Here is a 19,514-nt window from a genome sequence, read left to right on the forward strand (position 1 = left end):
TCATTGTGCTGCTGCTTTTCACAGCAGCTACGGAGTTCAGCTGCGAATATCAACCTACGGGCATAACTAACGGGTAGGTTCCTAGGTTCGTGTCTGGGTTACCATAGGACACTATGAACGCCTTGAAAAGGAGACAAAGAATCCTGACAAATTCATGCACGGGCTGTCAGCAGGCGGCCTGTATCAAGAAAGCTGAGAGAATTTTGGTGAATGAATAAAATACCCTCCAAGGAGCCAAAGGGAGGCTTCAAGTTCAGCGAGCCAACGTTCTTTGGCCACCACGGAGTACTCACGTGAGGAAAAGTATTCGCACATACCTACCTCATAAACGTAACAATGATTTTCTGAGGGCGAATTACGCAACAAGACCCAGAAACATGTTACGCAACGCCACCGAGAAAACTCGGATGGTCCGATTGTGTGGTTACACGGCAGTGGTGGCAATCATGGAAGGAGCATCCGAGCTTCAGGACTGGACAGGGTGGACAGAAACATTGACGGCTGGCCCCCCAAAATGAACAGCTGAACAGCAGCCATTCGCCAATGGCCTCCGGTCTCACAGAAGGTGCCAGTCAGCCACGTTATATACTGGACGAAAAATCTGCAGCATTCATCATGGCTCGAGGTGAGCTTGCTGCGAACCAAAGCCCATGACAAACTTGATGATACCATGTGCCCTCCAAAGCCAAAGCCGATTCGGAGCTTTAAGCGGACAAGAACAAGCAACGGCAGCCGAGCTCTCGTGATACTCTAGCCAGCGCAATGGCCAACAAAGGTCCGTCCACTGGTTGCACCGCACAGCCCGAGTCACTAACAAAATGAAAGAGGTTAAGAATGTCTCACTTACGTCAACGGTCAGCATTTTGAACCCCGACGGCCGAGTCTCGCAACTCTGAGGCCGGCCTTGTTTAATTGATTACCTTGGGGTGTGCTACTTGGTCTGTTCACTTGGTCAACCCTTGGAGAAAGGACGTGGGCCATTTCATTCATCTGCCTTTTTCTCGAGCCCGCACTGTCAAGATGCAACGGCAAAGCTTTTTAGCTCGACTTCGCCAGCAGCTCTGCAGAACCAAGCTCCCAGGCCAACACCACGAAGACTCTATTCCCTCTCATGCGACTGAGACATCACCGCTACTAAAGTCCGATTCATGCCTTGACCATGATCATGGGATCATCGTATGTGTCCGTCGCCGACAGAATATCGACCAGCCAGAACAAGGAATCCTCTCGCTTGACGATAATCCCGTTACTTGGCTGCACGAGGCCAGGACCATTGCATCTTATTCGCTCCCTCTCACTGTCACATTTTTGCTCCAGTACTCAGTCGATGCCCTGAGTCTCATCGCCGCGGGAAGGCTCGGGAAGCGTGAGCTGGGAGCGGTATCTTGTGAGTTGCAGCCAGACACCTGGAGTCGTTGCCCACGAAAAGAGCTGACTGCTGACGGTTTTGAACTAGTGGCCAATATGTCAGCTGCAATTACATGCTTCGCACCCATACAAGGCCTAGCAACAAGCTTGGATACTCTTTGTGCTCAGGCCTACGGCTCCGGGCGAAAGCATCTCATCGGCCTCTACTGTCAGCGCATGGCCCTTTTTCTCTTATGCCTCTGCATCCCCATATCTATCCTGTGGCTGTACGCCGAGCCCATCATGAAGCACCTGGTGTCAGACGCCGAGTCTGCCCGCCTAGCAAGCTTGTATCTCGTCGCACTAACATGCGCAATTCCGGGCTATGTCATTTTTGAGATTGTGAAGCGATTTCTCCAAGCGCAGGGGCTCTTTCAGGCGACAACCTACGTTTTACTCGTCGCAGCGCCTTGCCATGCCATCGTGGTTTCTGTCTTGATTCGGAAATTTGGTTTCATCGGTGCTCCAATGGCGGTTGCGGCCACAAGGACGTTGATAGCTGTCCTTGTCCTCCTCTACGTTAGGTTTATCAATGGTTCTGGCTGCTGGGGAGGTTTCAGCCACCGAGCACTCACCAACTGGTGGACCATGATTCGGCTGGCGATTCCAGGGATGATCATGGTAGAAGCAGAATACCTTGCTTTTGAAGTCATGATTATTGCTTCCAGCCAGTTTGGCACCGACTATCTCGCCGTCCAGGGCATCTTGTCGGCAATCGCGACGATTTCATTTCAGGTCCCCTTTTCCATGTCGATTGCTGCCTCCACGCGAATCGCCGGCCTGATAGGTGCCGGGGCGGTTGGCGCCGGTAAGGTTGCAGCTAAAATGGTGCGTATTCTGCTCATCTTTTCCACGACAACTGTATCATTTTGTCCATAGTGCTGACCGAGACAGGCCTTGACCGCAGTTTGCATTACGGGCTGCCTCAACTTCATCGTGTACATCTTATTTCAAGCCCGACTTCCCTTTATATTCACCGACGACCCGGTTGTCGCGAGACTGGCTACGCAACTCTTGCCGATGCTGGGCCTCACGACATTTCTGGAAGGTGTAGGAGCGACAGCCCATGGACTGCTGCGAGGCATCGGCAGGCAATCAATTGGCGGGCCGGCCACTCTTTCATCGTATTACTTTGTTGCGCTACCTACCTCTTTGGCATTGGGTTTTGGACTTGACTGGAAGCTGCATGGTCTCCTTTGGGGTCTAACGCTTGGACTGGTTGTGTGAGTGTTCTGCAACTAATGACTAAAATAGAAAGTGCTAATTGGTATATAGCGTATCACTTATAGAATACACATATCTGTGCATGGCGAATTGGAACAAGGCAGCCACGGAAGCGACGGCCAGGAATGCTGCAGGTTGATCTAACTCTAATGAACTTCCAAGAGCAACTAGACGACGACCTAGCGGCTGAACAGCTGGTTCCCAACTTGCGGTTTGGCGAGAAAAAAAAAGTAACTGGGCAAATTGGGTCCAAATTGTACCACAAGATGTACCGTAATTGTTAATGAGAGCGCAATTGTTATCCATCGAGGAAAAGGAGCATCATCAGGTTTGCGCCAGTGTGTTTCCCATCGAGCCAATGCATTTTCCTTGTTTTATTGTATAGCCAAAGGGTGATTTTCTCACCTTCATACCGAACGACGGCTTGCTAGCTGACTGCCCATGCTGCTTCGTCTCGGTCCACGACGGAGCTTTTCTGGGCAATATGACCCGGGTATGACTTATCTCCCAGTTATGAGGTCTCATTTCTTCATCAGCAAATGATCGAGCCACAAGACCATATATGCCTCCCGCAGCATGCCAGCAGCTACACTGCACGAGACCTCTTTTCAATTCCAGCGAAATAGGGGCTCGGAGCCTGGTCATTGATCATTCATCTGGAGTCCGTAGCAAATTCTGATTCTTGGTTTAACGATCTAGCTCCGTTCATCCCCGGTAGCCAGAGATGTCCAATGAAACAGAGCAGTTAATTTCCGAGCCAGCTGTGTGAAAGTTCGTCAGCCCATGTTGGGAAGCTCACTAGCCGTGGTTGCAGGAGTCGACTTTTGAAAAGTCACTTACGAGCCTTTGCATGCCAATATAGTTTTGCTATGCTCCTTAAATAGATGTTATAGTGGATGGAGGTAAAAGGCAAGTAGATGAGCCCAAGACAGAAGTTGTTACTGGGCTGGCACTGTGCATTGCTACCTTGAAAAAGGTATTTAAGCAGGTCAATTTCCAGGTCGCAACCAATTCCACTTCAACATAAAATTTGGTTAACCTACAAGTTGCCAAACTCTCGCCCACTCAACCAGAAAGAAGCTATCACTATGCCAAGTATTGAGCATGGATCACTTGTCCTCGTCACCGGGGTGAACGGGTATATTGGCAGCCATGTGGCTAAACATCTCCTGGAACGCGGCTTTCGCGTTCGTGGTACGGTTCGAGACGACCACAAGCGCGGCTACATGGAAGCACTATTTGAGGAAAGCCATAGAAGAGGCGAGTTTGAAGTTCAAATTGTCGAGGATATGGCCTCTGATGGCGCCTTTGACACGGCTATGCAAGGTTCGCGCCAACATGATTCGTCACCGCCGGTCCAGGTTCTGCTAACGATACTACAGATTGCCAAGGTGTCATCCATGTGGCTTCGGACCTCTCGCTCAACCCAGATCCCAACAAAGTCATCCCGCCGGTGCTTTCTGGAGTACGGAACGCCCTCACTGCGGCAGCCCGGAATCCATGCGTCAAGCGCTTCGTCTACACCTCCTCTTCAACTGCAGCAACCGCCCCAATCGTAGACACGGTGTTCGACGTCGATACAAATACATGGAATCACGATGACGTTCAAGCCGCATTAGCCCCGTCGCCGTACAATGACGATCGGAAGCTGGCCGTATATGCCGCGAGCAAGATGCTAGCCGAGCAGGAGTGTTGGCGCTTCATGGAGCAGGAGAAGCCTGTCTTTACCCTCAATACGGTACTGCCAAATTGCAATATTGGAAGAATCTTGTCCAAGGAGCAGCCAGCGTCGACGGGTGGCTGGTATAAGAAAATGTGGGAGGGCGATAAAGATATTCTCGAGCTTTTGCGATGCCAGTTTGCGCCGCAGCACTATGTCAACGTAACAGACACGGCTGTTTTGCATCTGGCGGCCTTGCTCGAGCTGGATGTGACTGGAGAGAGACTATTCGCATGTGCGGGCCCGTTTGGTTTCAACGAGACAGCCGAGCTGATGGAGGAACTAGATGCTGCTGGCTGCGGGGACGGCAGCAGGCGGTTCGAGAGAAGCACGAGTTCATCCAAGGATCTCAAGACGTTCGCGACGAAGAGGGCTCAAGAGCTGCTGCGAAGGTATAGTAGACCTGGGTTTACTGGCCTGAAGGAATCGTTGAGGGAAGCCATCGAGTCCTGAGTTTGACAATGTGGACTTGCGCAACCTCATCAAAGCTTGTGATTGAATGCCAGATGATGGTGCGGATTTGCACAAGTGTTATTTCAGTTACTCTGCAGAATCTAAGCGCTTTGAATCATGTTCTTTGGCCTTGACCGCCTTGAAGACACCGTCGTCGTCGGACATGGCCACGCACATGACACGGAAGCAAACTGGAATTTCCAGATATCAGGACGTTCGGCCACCGAAAAGATACAGCCTCTCTTTGAAGCTACCATGCGTCATGTTGCACCAAAAATGTAAAGTCACACCAAGTGCGGCTTCTAATGCAGTGTGTGATGTAATGCAAAGACTGCCTGCAAGTTCAAGAACTTCGTGAGATGCAGCAGCACAGTGACGCTAAGAAAAGAAAATGATAATGTCTGTCAAATCCTGTCAGCAGAGGGGAGATATGACATTACTCTCTATATATTAGGCCTGTGTCTGATATATGAGGCTGCTAAATGACTCATAGAACCGGCTGGAAAACAGCTCGGCTAGTAAAACAGCGCACAACAAAGGGCAAAAAGGCTGCTCAAATAGAGCATCAAACAGGGTCCCCAACGCATTTTACCCGAGCTCAGACAGCAGCAGGACAGATGAGTGTCTCCCCTCCGTCTGGAAACAGAATCTGATGGTTGTAAAAGCTCCCCCCCACGCTCGCAAGAAACAATATCGTGGCGGCAATGTCCATCTCCCCGCCTGGCCTACCTACACCCAATATTAGACACGAAACCTACGCGGCAAAATCCCCTCACTCACCTGCAGCGTTCGTCACCGGGCGATTCATCGTCGACTTTTGATCCGGCCCCGAAGAACCCGTCGTCATCTGCCCCTGTCAGCTCCCACCAGCAAGCGCAGGGTTTCGCAAAAACGTACTTCTGAAGGAAACGTGCCCGGGGCAATCTGGTTCACCCGCACAGTCGTATTGGCAAGCAGCCGCGCCAGTATGCGGCTCAGATGTACCGTCCCGGCTTTACTCACCGCGTAGGAAACGTACCCGCGGCAGCTGTCCTTCAGAAAGGCCGCGTTGCTGGATAGATTGACGATGCTGGACGCGTAGCCGTCGACTACGGCGGAGCCCTTTTCGAGCAGCGGCAGAAACGCCATGGACATGAAGAAGCCGCCCATGGCGTTTGTGGCAAACGACGCGGCCCAGTCGTTCGGCGCCGAGCGCATGAAGTGCTCCGAGATGGCGGTGGCACTGCTCATGCACGGCTGGCCGCTGTCCGCAAACCTCGTGGCGTGGTCCAAGGCAATCCCGGCGTTGTTGACGAGCAGCTGGATGCCTTGGGGCTCCAACGCGGTGATTTGCTCCGCCAGACGTACCACGTCGGCTTTGACGCTGATGTCGGCCACAAGACTAGGAAGCTGTTAGCGGAGCAGTATCAAGGGGCGCGAGAAGGGATGTCTTGCGGTATCATCTCGCCGGGTCCGGTGTTGTACAGCCGCTGGACCGTGTCCAGGGCGTCTTTTCGTCGGTCCACGACGTAGATCTTGGCGCCGTTGGCAATCAATGCCTGGGTGATCATCAATCCTATTCCGGAGCCGCCCCCCGTGAGCACAGCCGTCACATGCGACACGTTGAAGAGACGGTCACGATTTAGATGCTCTGGGCTGTGAGAGGCCATGGCTGTATGTAGAGAGCTGGTTTTTGAACAAGATCAAGGTTTGCGGATTTTGTCAAAAGCATCATCGGGCGGTCAGTCTTAATGCTGGTAGGAAAGCAGGCTACCTGACCCTATCTATCTCTGTTGCGAATACTGGCCAGGGAGTAGCAGGGGTGGGTTGTAGTTTGCAGCATTAGTGCATAATCCTGCAGAATCCTCACATAGGAACATGCTCTTCGGGGCTCGGTAGCGGATGGGCAGAGGTAGGAAGGGAAAGTGTAGAGAGCGCTTCCATTGGACCTATCCATCCATGTTGGCTGCCAGAGCGGCTGGGACGTAACGGTCCGAAACACGAAGTGAATTCGGAGCACTCTCATCTTCCCGGAATCATTCGACTCAGCGTTTTTCCTTCTTTTCTTTCATGTTTCTGTAATCCAGCCAGTCAGCCATTCCTCGATTAGACAGCGGTAATCTGCATTCCTATTGACAAAACCTACACGATGCCGACAAACAACGCAGATTTCGCCCTCTCCAATGTCTTCAACGTCAAGGACAAGGTAAACTGCCAAGTCTGTAACCCAAATCGTCACTAACCGGCGTCTAGGTGGCCGTTATTACCGGCGGTGGCTCCGGGCTGGGCCTGATGGCCGCTCAGGCTCTGTCCGTCGCCACTACCCCCCCTCCACTCTCCCCCAATCCCAGCTTCTCGCATCTAACACAACTGCAGAGCGGTTAACGGCGCGAAGGTCTACATCGTCGGCCGCACTGAAGCGAAGCTGCAGCGCGCAGCGGCAGCTCACGGACAAGGCATCAGCGGCTCCATCATCCCCCTACAGGGAGACGTCTCGCAAAAAGACGACATCCGGTTAGATCTCTGCCCGGCGCTCGCAACATCCGGCTGACTTATCCAGGCGTCTTGTTCAAGAACTCAGCAAGCGACAGCAGTGGGTGGACATTCTGATCAACAATGCCGGCATCTACAGCAACGAGCAGAAGGCCCGAGGCGCCAGCGCGCAAGAGGTGAAGCAGAACCTGTTCGAGGCGGACAACGCAACCTTTGCGAACTGGACCGATGTCTATGCTACCAACGTCGCCGCCGTGTACTTTGTCACGACGGCCTTTCTTCCCCTCCTGCAGCGGGCAAGTGACGAGCGGCCCGGTGTCGCGAGCACCGTCATCAACATATCGTCCATCAATGGCTTGATCAAGGAATCCCTGAGCCGGTTCGCGTCAAATGCCGCCAAGGCAGCTACCATTCACCTGACCAAGATGCTAGCTGTCGAAATTGCAAACTGCAAACTGTCCATCAGGGTCAATTCCATTGCACCGGGCTTGTTCCCCAGCGAGATCACCACGGGTACAAGTGATGAGTGCCAGAAATCGCCCCCTCTGCCGGCGGGCACCTGTGCCGAGATATCGGCTGGGAGGCCTGGCAATGATGTGGACATGGCGAGTGCGATTCTCTTTGCCGCTACGAACCAATACCTCAACGGACAGATCATAGTTGTGGATGGAGGCTACCTGGTTAAATATGGAACGCTGTAGACGCTGTCTTTGTATCCGTCAGCAGTCCAATATAGCGTGCTTGTTGATAAATCATTTAAGATGCACCGATTCCGATGGATAAATCCAAGCTCTTGCTACTTTTTGTCACCCGTCTATCGCAACTTGTCCCTTAAGACGCCTTTATTTTGCTCTTTTTCATCTCTGCTGCCTGGCGATCTCTTGCGTATAGCTGACAAGCAACCTGCTCGTCTGTAAACTCGGTGCCCCAAAGGCGGTCCCAGAACCGGAAGTGGAGAGCAAAATTCTTCTGCAGATTATGTTAGCAACAGACAGTAAATAGGGTCTATTGACAAAAACGACGAGAGGAAAAGGATCACATTACCTTTAAGCCCCATCGCTGATGGTGTTTATCGTGATATCCAGCGTCGACCGTGGTAAGAATGTCTACTGGGTTCCACGGCAGAGCATATCCGCTATGGTCTGTACAGGACTTGAAGGAAGAAAAGGCCGAAAACACCATGCCTTCTCTGAGAGTCATGCCAGAGCCCACGACAGCCACGACAAAAGCTCCGACGCTAAGAAACAAGCTCTCGAGTGGGTGGTCGTAGATTCCGCCCCAGCTATAAGGCACGTACAATTCGTGATGTCGGGCATGGAAATTTCCTACGACAGCATCAGCCTATGAAGTACACTTGTAGCATGCCACTTACTATACAGCCATTGGTTACTGTGCTCTGCCCGATGAATAAAGAAGACCCATGTGTCCGCCAATCGCAAAGCGAGGTAGAACCGTAGCACTGGGATCAATCCGTAATACATCATCTTTGCTAGTAGCAGTTCCGCTTTCTCATTTGGAGGGAAGGGCAAAGCGGTACCAGTGGCGGAGCGTGAGAATGGGTCCATAGAGTCCATAGAGTCGGTCGAGACAGATCCACCAGAGAGCGCCATCACGATGGTCCGTCTCCAACAACGAACTAAGTCTGCCCATGCCATCAAGTCACCTTGTGCATTGGGTGTCGATTCTCCCTCAGTGAAAAGCATATTCATCATTATTCCCAAACCTGTTTGTAGGATCTAGTACATGTCAACAGGGCCAGTCGTGGACGGATACCCCCGTGACGCACCTGCACCAGAATCACACCACGGAGGCATTCCATCCGGGTGATGGTGTTTTTTGTTTTTTCCTCCGCACTAGTGTGTATTTTGTATTGATAAAACAACTGGTATCGCTCGAAAACCTCGTACACAGCTGCAGTGAGCCAGTGTGTCACCACCGGGACAATCAACGAGAGGGTGTAGTCGGAAACCCCGTTGATAAGTGTGTGCTTCTGCGGCGGCGGGTGTGATGAAGTCGCCATTGGTCTGTGGTCCATATGGTTCATTGCGAAGCATATTACTCAATAATGGGCACAGAGGAGTCTGTACTTGGAACAAGCTATTATACTTGTCTGATAAAAAGTATTCTTATCATAAGAACAGAGCCGTGGCTGGAACAGAACAGACAGGCCTATTGGTGTTGGTTTCCCTAACGGATCCTCTTCGGTAGCTCAAAGGTAAGCTACTGGAACCGGATTTTATATGCATACCCCTAGCATGCAACTTGCAAATGGTGGAACAAGTTGAGATTGCCAGCACGAACAGTTCATTTGCGCCTTTAGTTCAAGTCAAAACACCAGTCGAGGTGCGTAACTTACGGAGACTGTACCTAGTACTGCCTGAGCCTGGAGAGAAATACGCCGAGCCAGAGAAACATTAATTAACGCAGCTAGCCCATCTTTTTTCCAGCAGTAAAACGCTAAATTGGCTCATCTTCTTAGCAACTATGCCTATTATAGGGCATATAGGCGACCCTTGCTAGCGCGGCGTATAGTGATAAGGTTTCTTAGAATTACAGAACCCTTCTACAAACATATACTGCAGATCCTTACCAAATCCAGAAGGCGCCCGATCTCGACTCGATCACGGCCCTACGGGTTCCCTCTGGCTTCACTAATTCGTCTGCAATTCTACCTCATGGAGGGTTGAAATTATAGAATCAAAGGCAGTTCAACCTGATTGGCTTCATGGCGGGTAGTTTTAAGATCTTAAAGACGAACTGGACGTTGTGGAGAGCTTATAACCGACAACCACAGGCCTGGGTGAGGTATATTCCTCTCTGATGCTATCGTACAGAGCGGGGCACGTAAGCGAGGCGCGCGTAAAAGTCAATCGTTGTATCGGTACGATACGAAGCGGCGAGCCCTGCCGCTAAATGTAATGCCCAGTATCAAGCAAGTACATGTATGAAATGATGGCAAAACGGATTAATCTTATTTAGGCGTAAAATCTAACGATAGAGATATTGTGAAGTGTTGATAGCATAAGCGCACGAAGGCTGGCGTGTAAATGGTGGCTGAGACTTGCGCCATCAGCATTAGTATGCTTGGAAAACCGCCCACACAAGTGACAAGACACCCAAGGGATAAGATAAGGCACACACGGAAGCACTTGGGCGGCACTGGACCCGGCAAACGGACCGGGAGAGGGACCCATCATTATGCAAGAATTGTCAAGTTGACCACGCTTCGGGCCGTCTTCTTAGCCTGACCCGCAAGCCGGTAATGCGTCTGATAAGGGAGCTCCCAACAACCATCCCTTCAAATACCTCGCTCAACTTTTTGAAAATCTAGCCCACGCACAAACCCCCTCAAGAAAAGGAACCGAAAACCCCGTCACCGCAAACCATGGCTGCGCGCTCTTTGGAATCCGCCTACCAGGCTTACATCGCTGCCCTGAACGAGCGTCCCTTCCGCAGCCTAGCCGACCACATGCACCCAGTCGTCATTCTCAACGGCAATCCCATGCCTCGCGAAGATTTTGAGGCCCTGGTCGCGGAGGATGTTGACGCGGCTCCAGACCTGAAGTTCACAGTGGTCATGCCAGTGGTGGACGAATCGACGCAGCGGGTAGGCAGCCGGATCGAGTTTCGATGCACGCCCCAGCGCGAGTTCATGGGGAAGAACATACAGGGAACGGTCAAATGCATGGAGCACATGTTTTACGAGTTTCGGGACGGCAAGATCGAAAAGGTGTGGTGGATGCCTGGGGAGCTGGTGGCTGTGGAGGCAGGCGATGCGGATGCGTGAATGCATCGCTCGAAGATGGGGCGACGTGCAAGAATCTCGGAGTTGCAATAACTTGCGGCATCGTGCTATGGCTTCTCGCTAGCATTTTCCCCTTTTTTTTTCCTTTTTTTTTTTTTTTTACATCAATCTCAGATCATTGCGCAGCTGTTGCCGTCCCGTCCCACGTCCATTGTATGGTTGAAGGTGGTATTGCGAATCTCCATGCACGCGGCAAGGAATAGTGAGCCGAACTGTACGTGGCCAGGAATATTGGGCCAAACGGCCCAGCAGAAACAGGACAGGGGCTTGCCGAGACACCATGCAGCACTATACGACGTCGGGCAATGTATGACGCGGATGCGGATGCACGGCCGTCCTTGCGAGGGAAGAGCTTTTTCCGCCAATTGTTCGCCCCCTCTTTGGCGGTGCCGTGTGAAGAGCGGAAGTCTAGATGGTTGATTGACACGGTTTTGGAAACGAGCATGACGGAGTTGCTTGTCTCTGTCCAATGCGGACTTTGCCCGCCTTTGATGATGTCATGGCCGTTCTGCCCAGCCGCCCTGGTGTTCCGTCCCGGTTTGCAGTGATTCGTGGGTTTCCTCGACTTACCTGGCCGTTTTTGGGATTGCGCTGCTGGTTTGATGGTGCTTAGGTTTGTGTCTTGTGTGGGTGGTGTTTTAAGCATGCATCCTGTGTCCCTATGCGCTGACTGCGCAGGTCCCGGCAGGTATGCATGCGCTAGCCTTGGTGCGCTTATGCTGTTGGCTCAACCTTTTTCTGTTATCGGCTCTTTACTAGTAGATTCCGTTTTGATTGGGCAGGGTATTGGATGATTTAGTAAATCGTTCGTAGTTTAGACTCTGTGTCCAATAGTCAATCCTCTTTCCCCATCGTTCGATGCATCCAGTCGCTTGATACTGAGCATTAAGCGGCAGCATTCGCCGATTTACCATGCAGCAACGTCCTGATGCAGCTTCTGGCATGTAGCCCTTGTGTTGGGATCTGTGAGTCCCGGCTTATGGCTCCCAACGTAAAGCTTCATCTTGGACCTCCCAACAGCTCTGCTGCTGGGCTGGCCAGTAGTTGCAACGTGCTGGATACACATCTTGAGGCCTGCTCAACCCCCATCAGATGGAAAGCCACACATCCGCATTTTCACTACATGGCCCAGAAGAGTGGCCAAGGTTGAATTGCCCAAAGGGGAATGACACAGACCCAAGTCCTGTAGATGTTCGAAGAAGGAAATGAATGAAAGACATGGCAAAATCGTGCCCGTTTCGTGCTGCCCTTGTGAGAGCCATGCATTGCGGAAGGCGCCCGAATTCACAACCAACCCTTGCCAACGTGATCAATAGTACGGGAAAGACAGCAATACAAGGCCGGCGGACCGAAACTTCCATGATCGGCGTCTCGGCCATGGTGGCCAATGACCGCACCCACCCCGGGACCGCCTCCTTTGCGAATCTGGCGACCAAGAAACGGGAAGGGTGATGTCGGTCTTGGAACCAGGCAAGCAGCCGATACTCGAATCTCGCCCCAAACCAGCCTTGCGAACTCCAGCTTGTGCACCAGTCTCATCGGTCAACTCTCCCGGCCAAGGATACCGAACCAAATCCCGAGAAGCAGAGCAGAATGGCCCTCGACAATATATTCACGGGGAACAGGCTCCCAACGCCGCTCGTTTCTGGCATATCCGATTTCCATCTCTCACTCCTGGCCCCCGTCGCCGTCCACTGGCTTACGTCGGCGCTCTTCGTGCTCTGCGAGAAAACCGGCTGGCTGGGCAAATACCGGCTCCATACGTCGGCGGAAGAGCTCATGAGGAACCGCGTCTCCAAGCGGGAGTGCTTGCGAGTCACGCTTCAGTGCCAGGCAAGTTGACTCCCGACAGAACCGTCCTGGGGGCAGTTTCGAGCACTTCTGCTGACAGATACAGGCGCTGCAAATCCTCCTCGGACTTGGTCTGGGTGCTCTCAGCAGCGACGACATCGCCACCCGCGAACCCGACCACGTCGCCATCTGGACAGGACGGGTACGCAGCGCATTCGCGTCAGTCCCCAACTTGCTGTCCCTCTCCGGCATCGACTTCACGTCTCTGGCAACCACGCTGTCTCGAACCGCTCCTGCCGTGCTCCTCGCGCGCAACGCCGCCGACATGGCCGCCCTGGAGGAGGCCACGGCCAAAGTACTCGCGGGATACGTCGTACCCGCCGCACAGCTTGTCGCGGCCCTCGTCGTCAGCGACTTTTGCATGTACTGCCTCCATCGCTTGGGGCACACTAATAAATGGCTGTACAGTATGTCCCCCGCGGCCCTGTGCAATGTCACCAACGTTGACCGTGATTCCAGAGCACGTACATTCCCAGCACCACCGGCTTTACGTCCCGTACTCATGGGGCGGCTCGTACAACCACCCATTCGACAGCCTCGTTGTCGACGGCCTCAGCTACGCCATTGGCTGCTGGGCGAGCGCCTGCTCTACTAGACTGTCTGTCTTGCTCTTCGCCTACGCCTCTTTCAAGAATGTAACAGATCATTGCGGCTACGTGTTTCCGTGGAACCCGATTCTGTTTGTCACGGGCACTGACCCGAGTTTCCACGATGTCCACCACCAGAGCTGGGGGTTAAAGGTAGGGCGCGGTGCACCTGGGGTCCGAGGAGTACTAATTTCGAGAAACAGACAAACTTTGGAGCGCATTTTAGTATCTGGGACCGGCTTATGGGCACGTATTTTGGCGACCAAGTGCAGATTTTAGAGCTGCGCAAGAGGAATCGCATTGCGGCTGAGGCATCTGCGTTTCGGAAACCGGCTTCGGAGATGTAGCCCAGCTACGCGGACATGTGGATCACGGCTTTTATTCCTTGAATCTCTTGTATTAAACGGGGGAAAGATTGCGGGCGCTGCTCGGTTGGGGCCTTTCTTGGATTGATAAGTTCCTGTATAAGCGTCGGCTCTATCCAACAGCCTATCAACCGTCAAGCGAGGAGCATCGTGTAGGCAAGGATGCAGACTCGCTTAGTTTACACGCTCGTACGTAATATCGTCTTCTATTTTTCGTATTGCCAAATCTTCCTCTCGGCAACCCACATATTCCGTCGCACATTCGCCGTGTCTACGCAGTGTAGACGTGTTCTAATCGTAGAATCGAGCAAGCTCCTCCATAGCCCGTCCCTCGATCCTCATCCCCGCCCACTCGTCCATGACCTTGGCGCCAATCCTCTCGTAGAACTTGATACTCGGCGCGTTCCACTTGAGCACTGCCCAGTCCATCTTGCCAGCCTGCATGGCAACAGCCTGTTTCGCCAACTCCACCATGAGCCTCCTCCCGTACCCCTTACCCCGCTCAGAAGGCTGGATGAAGATGTCCTCGAGATATATCCCCGGCTTGGCTTGCCACGTGCTGTAGTTGTAAAAGTACAGTGCGAGCGCTATAGCCTTGTCTTCGGGGTCAAACAGGAGCAGGCAGCGAGACGGCCTGTTTGGGGATATAGGCTCCGTTTCCGGGACAGTGATGCCGTCTTCAGCCGAAGCTGGTGCCGCAAAGGCTATGGTATCCCGGATAGCTTCGACGGTGGCGTCGATTCTGGGTTCTTTCTCATAGGCAGCAAGTGCTTGGATTAGCTCGAGAATGACAGAAGCGTCTAAAGATGCCAGTCAGTGCGTAGTCGTGCGGTGAATCGTGGAGCGGGAATACCTTCTCGACGAGCGTGCCGTACAGTGGCCGAGGCCATTGTGACCAACAGGGGAAATACGACTATATCACCAGAGGGTTCTTGTCATTCGAGCAATACACTCAGGTTCGACACAGATGAAGGAGCCGGGGCACGATGAGTGTATCTCGAAGACTCTCGTCCACCACGCGACGGGACAAGGCACACGAGTCGACTACATTGAAATGTCGCTGCTTACGGGTCCACTGCATGGCAGCTCTATCGGGCCTCGTGTACAGACAGGCTGCTAATCCTGCAGATATCGGGTCCAGCACATTATCAGCTACGGGTGTATGGCTTCGTCTTCCTCTGTCTTCTCGCTTTTTTTCAACCCGATATATCACGGAAGAAGCCGGGGCGCAACGTGAGTCGGAACTGATGGCCAGCAAGCGGATACAAAAAACACCGACTTGCCTGCCGAACCTGCCAGCAAGACTTGCGCAGTGACCGCAGCAGCAGCGATGCAGAGCAGCCTACAATGCACGTTTCGAAATGCTCAATGCGTCAAGTCACTTCTGTTGAGATTCCATCGAAAGAAGGGGTAGCGAAATGTTGAAAACAGAAGTGGCTGACTCCCTCATGCGTGTGTGCCCAAGCACCCATGCCTCGGTCCACAGGCTGTCGACGTGTCTGCGTCATACTGCATGATTGGATGAGTTGCGGCAAGGGCCAGGTGGCCCGTCATGCCTGCGGGACAGAAGAACCTCGTCAAAGTGAGCGAGGCATCTGCCGTCTTGGTCGACGTGGCCGCACGCATGCAGGCAAAGGCCAGCAAGCGGGAGAAAATGCCGCGAGATGATGCTCCTCCTCCGTTGCATCACGCTGCGTTCCGTCGATCGCTGCAACAGCGGCATTTAGCAAACCAGCTCTTCCTGCGGCAGTTCCGACATAGTTGTTCTAGCAACAGGACGGATAAGCACGCGGAATCCCACGCAGGCAGAAGGCGTCGCGACACCCTGTGTCAAACTATCAACGGCACACCACGCCAAGCCGTTCTAAGCTCCACGCAGCACGGAGGCAGCTCCGAGGCGGATCGTGAAAGCAACCTTTCGTGCAAGTCGGCGGAGAGAGGCAAGTTCGACGCAACGGCTTGGCTGAGCGCGTCGCGATGCAGAAGAGCATGATGGTGTTTGATCTCGGGCGGAACAAGCCAGGCCAGTCTGTGCCTCTCCCGTCTTGGGGTCGGGAGAGCCAGTATCCATTCAGCTTGAAGTCCACGCAAACGGTGAAGACGGCTGCCAGCATAGAGCAACTGGTGCCGCTCAATTGGGCTCCCCACGGCCTCTGTATGGCTCCACGACACCGCGGCGAGCTACTCGCCTCCATTTATCGTCACAGCCCCAGTTTATACAACTCTGCCTGCTTCATCATTGCAACCCCAGTATACGAGTCTCTCCCGCCAAGACGCTCCAGCACGACTGGCTGGCACCGCGAGTCGGAGCCGGTAGTTTCAAAGACAGTAATGGAAATCTTTGCACAAGCCTGATCTGGCAGAAGAATATGTGGCGAGAGCGTTGCAACGCTCATGTATCCCTTTGAAGGTGCTAAGGTGCAGCTTTTGTACTTGACCCACTTTTGCTAAATACCTCCTAGCAGGTACGGAGTACCTCCTTCTAACCAGTCAAGCCGCCAAACCTTAGTCACTTAGTAATTATAGTATTTACTATAGAGCTAATAACTAATATCAGGAGGTCTAATGCCTGTTAAATACAGCCTATTAATAAGGGTATAATGCTTATTTTCTGCGGCCAAATTAGCAGAAATCGCCTTATAGCATGCTGTATCCTACGGGGAGTGCGATATAAGGCTTTATAAGTCTAGATATTATAGGTTACTTCTACTAGTATACTATTTCTTTATCTGATACACCCTTTAATGTATGGCTTTCTATTGGCTTAAACCCTGGTCTAGTATAAAAGCTGCACCTTAGCACCTTAAAAGGGATGTAAGAATGAGGAGGCCATTGCTCCGGGAACCTATAAGGATGAGCAAAGTTGTTGCCAGACGATGTAGAAACGAACAGTTGACACACGACTCCTGTTTGATCACCACTAGAGCTTGTCGACTTCCATCATCACTCATCTGGTCAGTTACAGACACCATGGGTTCCCGCACGTGTGCATCGCCGTCTTCCGTGACACTCCTGGAATTCCTGCGTTCCAAATCCTCCATCGACTACGACAGCCTCGACATGGCAGGTGAGCCGAGCTGGCGTCCCGTCCCCGGCGGTGGCTGACGCGGCAGCAGTCGCCAGGCAAATCGGCCCCTTTGCCGACTGCACCTCCAACCAGGTAAAGCGGCCCCGACGCGATGCGCGCAATCACGCTAACCAGCGTCAGTGGGATGCCTACGTGCAGCTTTCCGACCCGACCAAAGCGTCCGTTGTAAAAGAGTCTCTGGAATCGGCGCAGAAGCTTCACGGCGACGTGGGCGCGGCCGACATGTCGGTGGAAGAGCTCGCCGTTGAGATTGCTGCAAGTCCCGGACCCTCCCCCGGCAGCTATGTCCCGGTGCTGACGGCATTCCAGATGATCAAGCTGGCGCTCGCCTCAGTGCCCTTCATCTCGGGCTCAATACACGTCATGTGCAACCCGTTCTACGCATGGGATGCCGACAAGATCTACCAGACCGGGCACCGTTAGACGCTTCCCCTCCCCCCCCCCCCCTCCTCTGGTGATCTCGTCCCCTAGCTAAGTCCCCCTAGGCTTTCGCAGCCTCTGCCGCCTCTTTCAACCGGATCTAGACCTGTCCCGGCTGGTCATGAAAGTCTCCGCCACGTGGGAAGGCATGCAAGCGTGCCGACGGCTGCGCAACGACGATGTCAAGACGCTCGCCACCACGCTCTTCACCATGGAGCAGGCCGTGCTGGCGGGCGAGGCGGGATGCACGTCCGTTTCGCCGTTTGCGCACGAGCTCCGCGTGCACGCTGACCCGAGGTACGTGAGCTTTTTCCTTCGCGGCCTGGCGGGCCGGGCTAACCGACGGGCAGCTACATCGGCGCGGGGGCAAACCTGGATCTTATTGTGGAGGCGCAGAGATACTACAGGCAGCACGGGATCCCGACCAAGGTCAAGGCCTGCTCGTTCAAGACTCCCGACGAGATGACCAGCATGGCGGGCATCGACGCCATGACCCTGCCGGCCGGGGTGCTTCTGCATCTGGATGCAACGACGGACTCGCGGGAGAGACTCGAGGCGCGCTGCGTGCTCGGCTCGGCCGGCAAGGGGCCTGGGGACGGCGCTCGCCGGAGCTACATTCGAGATCGGGCCGGGTTCAACCGCGCGTATCTCACCAATGGCATGGGCAAGGCAAAGACCGAAGATGTACGTGGCACATGAAGAATGGGTGTAGCTTTTAATGCTAACGCGCGACAGGCGATTGCTGTATTCTGCGGATTCCAGATGCGGGCCGAGGAGCTGGTGAGATCGGTCATGTAGGCAGTGGCGAGGGGATCTTGTCTTGTCCTTCTCCTGCCGACGCAGTTAGTTGTCTCTTGTGTGTTTCGTGGTACAAAGGTCAAGGAACAATCGAGAATGTAATAAGAATGCCAGATGCAACGCTGGCCCCAAGTAACCACCCAAGTGACTACAGATTCGCCGCAACCCCCGGCACAACGCCCTCCAGCCGGGCCACCAGCTCGTCCCACACCCTCCGCTGCACCCGCCCGCCCTCCTCGCTCCTCACAAACGCGCTCGGCTCCGCCACCGCCCCGTCGCTTATGTACTTGCCGTGCGTGCCCGGCCCGCCCGCCGCCGCCCCCACAATCATCCGGCCGCCCACCTCGGCCGGCCGCGCCAGCAGCAGCGCCATCACGTACAGGTACCACCCGGCCTCCCGGCCCAGCTGCGAGTGGCAGAACCCCGGGTTCAGGCAGTTAATGACGACGGGGCCGGCCGAGCCCGCCCGCTGCGCCATCTCGCGCACGCACAGCAGCCCGACCAGCTTGCTCACAAAGTACCGCGTCGCCATGTCCGCCCGCGACCGATCCGACAGCGCGTCCAGCACGTCCGGCTCGTGCCGCTCCGCCAGCTCGACAAAGTTGTGCTGATGTCCTCTGTAAGCAGCCGTGACCTCGGGGGGGGAAGGGGGGGAGGGGGGGTCTTGCCACTTCGCTCGACGTAAAGGTAATCGTCGCGTGCGTGTTGCACCGCCCCGCCGTGGCCTTCATCTTGGGAAGCAGCAGCAGGGCGAGGAGGAACGGGCTGGTCACGTTGACCGTCATGGTGGACTCGTCCCGCTCGGCGAAGCGAAATGTCTGGGTGGCGATGCCGGCATTCTCGCACAGAACGTCCAGCCGGTCGAGCTGCTTGTCTGCCCGCGCGGCAAAGGCCCGCACGCTGTCGTAGCTGGCCAGGTCGAGGTGCCACACGTGGATGGGGGAGGGGTCGCGGCCCAAGGTGTCGTCAATCGACGCCTTGGCGGCGTCGCCCTTGTCCAGGTCGCGCACGCCGAGGATCACGCGGGCGGCGCCGAGACGGCCAAAGTGGCGGGCGGCCTCCAGGCCGAGGCCGACGTTGGCGCCGGTCACGATGACAGTCTTGTCGTCGAACCGGGCGCTCGGCTTTGGGGGGGTGACGAGGAGCTGGCGGTAGAGAAAGCCGGGGAGGAAGGGCCACGGGACAATGGGCATTGTGTCTGCTGCTGCGGGAATTGGTTTGGCAATGATGAGAGAGAGACGAGGTCGGCTTGGTCACGCTTTGCAAGGTGCTTGGAAGTTGTGAGCCTTGGGTGCCCGGGCTATAGCTTCTAGATTCGCAACAT

General features: G+C 54.2%; 10 protein-coding genes across 10 annotated transcripts; 6 read left to right on the top strand and 4 right to left on the bottom strand.

Moving 5' to 3' along the window:
- Positions 1 to 1,020: 1,020 nt before the first annotated feature.
- UV8b_06050 (uncharacterized protein) lies at positions 1,021 to 2,770 on the top strand (the record flags this gene model as incomplete). Its single annotated transcript, XM_043143547.1, has 4 exons — positions 1,021 to 1,387; positions 1,457 to 2,235; positions 2,302 to 2,630; positions 2,683 to 2,770. 4 exons carry the CDS (start codon positions 1,021 to 1,023, stop codon positions 2,768 to 2,770), a joined length of 1,563 nt encoding a protein of 520 aa, XP_042999482.1.
- A 949-nt stretch (positions 2,771 to 3,719) lies between these two features.
- UV8b_06051 (uncharacterized protein) lies at positions 3,720 to 4,804 on the top strand (the record flags this gene model as incomplete). The annotated part of the gene is made up of 2 exons (XM_043143548.1): positions 3,720 to 3,957; positions 4,014 to 4,804. The coding sequence occupies 2 exons, from the start codon at positions 3,720 to 3,722 to the stop codon at positions 4,802 to 4,804; spliced, it is 1,029 nt and encodes a 342-aa protein (XP_042999483.1).
- Positions 4,805 to 5,402: 598 nt separating this feature from the next.
- Positions 5,403 to 6,453, bottom strand: UV8b_06052 (uncharacterized protein; the record flags this gene model as incomplete). Its single annotated transcript, XM_043143549.1, has 4 exons — positions 5,403 to 5,529; positions 5,585 to 5,703; positions 5,807 to 6,185; positions 6,239 to 6,453. The coding sequence occupies 4 exons, from the start codon at positions 6,451 to 6,453 to the stop codon at positions 5,403 to 5,405; spliced, it is 840 nt and encodes a 279-aa protein (XP_042999484.1).
- A 479-nt stretch (positions 6,454 to 6,932) lies between these two features.
- UV8b_06053 (uncharacterized protein) lies at positions 6,933 to 7,977 on the top strand (the record flags this gene model as incomplete). Its single annotated transcript, XM_043143550.1, has 4 exons — positions 6,933 to 6,989; positions 7,037 to 7,092; positions 7,160 to 7,297; positions 7,344 to 7,977. 4 exons carry the CDS (start codon positions 6,933 to 6,935, stop codon positions 7,975 to 7,977), a joined length of 885 nt encoding a protein of 294 aa, XP_042999485.1.
- Positions 7,978 to 8,107: 130 nt separating this feature from the next.
- UV8b_06054 (uncharacterized protein) lies at positions 8,108 to 9,320 on the bottom strand (the record flags this gene model as incomplete). Its single annotated transcript, XM_043143551.1, has 3 exons — positions 8,108 to 8,245; positions 8,321 to 8,513; positions 9,184 to 9,320. The coding sequence occupies 3 exons, from the start codon at positions 9,318 to 9,320 to the stop codon at positions 8,108 to 8,110; spliced, it is 468 nt and encodes a 155-aa protein (XP_042999486.1).
- A 1,341-nt stretch (positions 9,321 to 10,661) lies between these two features.
- On the top strand, positions 10,662 to 11,063 carry UV8b_06055 (uncharacterized protein; the record flags this gene model as incomplete). The annotated part of the gene is made up of 1 exon (XM_043143552.1): positions 10,662 to 11,063. The coding sequence occupies one exon, from the start codon at positions 10,662 to 10,664 to the stop codon at positions 11,061 to 11,063; it is 402 nt and encodes a 133-aa protein (XP_042999487.1).
- Positions 11,064 to 12,440: 1,377 nt separating this feature from the next.
- On the top strand, positions 12,441 to 13,866 carry UV8b_06056 (uncharacterized protein; the record flags this gene model as incomplete). The annotated part of the gene is made up of 5 exons (XM_043143553.1): positions 12,441 to 12,529; positions 12,560 to 12,896; positions 12,979 to 13,339; positions 13,392 to 13,672; positions 13,723 to 13,866. 5 exons carry the CDS (start codon positions 12,441 to 12,443, stop codon positions 13,864 to 13,866), a joined length of 1,212 nt encoding a protein of 403 aa, XP_042999488.1.
- A 309-nt stretch (positions 13,867 to 14,175) lies between these two features.
- Positions 14,176 to 14,774, bottom strand: UV8b_06057 (uncharacterized protein; the record flags this gene model as incomplete). Its single annotated transcript, XM_043143554.1, has 2 exons — positions 14,176 to 14,684; positions 14,738 to 14,774. 2 exons carry the CDS (start codon positions 14,772 to 14,774, stop codon positions 14,176 to 14,178), a joined length of 546 nt encoding a protein of 181 aa, XP_042999489.1.
- A 2,080-nt stretch (positions 14,775 to 16,854) lies between these two features.
- On the top strand, positions 16,855 to 18,190 carry UV8b_06058 (uncharacterized protein; the record flags this gene model as incomplete). The annotated part of the gene is made up of 7 exons (XM_043143555.1): positions 16,855 to 16,951; positions 17,001 to 17,044; positions 17,093 to 17,227; positions 17,282 to 17,390; positions 17,458 to 17,689; positions 17,743 to 18,076; positions 18,128 to 18,190. 7 exons carry the CDS (start codon positions 16,855 to 16,857, stop codon positions 18,188 to 18,190), a joined length of 1,014 nt encoding a protein of 337 aa, XP_042999490.1.
- A 148-nt stretch (positions 18,191 to 18,338) lies between these two features.
- UV8b_06059 (uncharacterized protein) lies at positions 18,339 to 19,383 on the bottom strand (the record flags this gene model as incomplete). Its single annotated transcript, XM_043143556.1, has 2 exons — positions 18,339 to 18,797; positions 18,862 to 19,383. 2 exons carry the CDS (start codon positions 19,381 to 19,383, stop codon positions 18,339 to 18,341), a joined length of 981 nt encoding a protein of 326 aa, XP_042999491.1.
- Between the last annotated feature and the right edge of the window lie 131 nt (positions 19,384 to 19,514).

This window comes from Ustilaginoidea virens, chromosome 5 (assembly GCF_000687475.1).
Source record: "Ustilaginoidea virens chromosome 5, complete sequence".
NCBI classification, from domain to species: Eukaryota; Fungi; Ascomycota; class Sordariomycetes; order Hypocreales; family Clavicipitaceae; genus Ustilaginoidea; species Ustilaginoidea virens.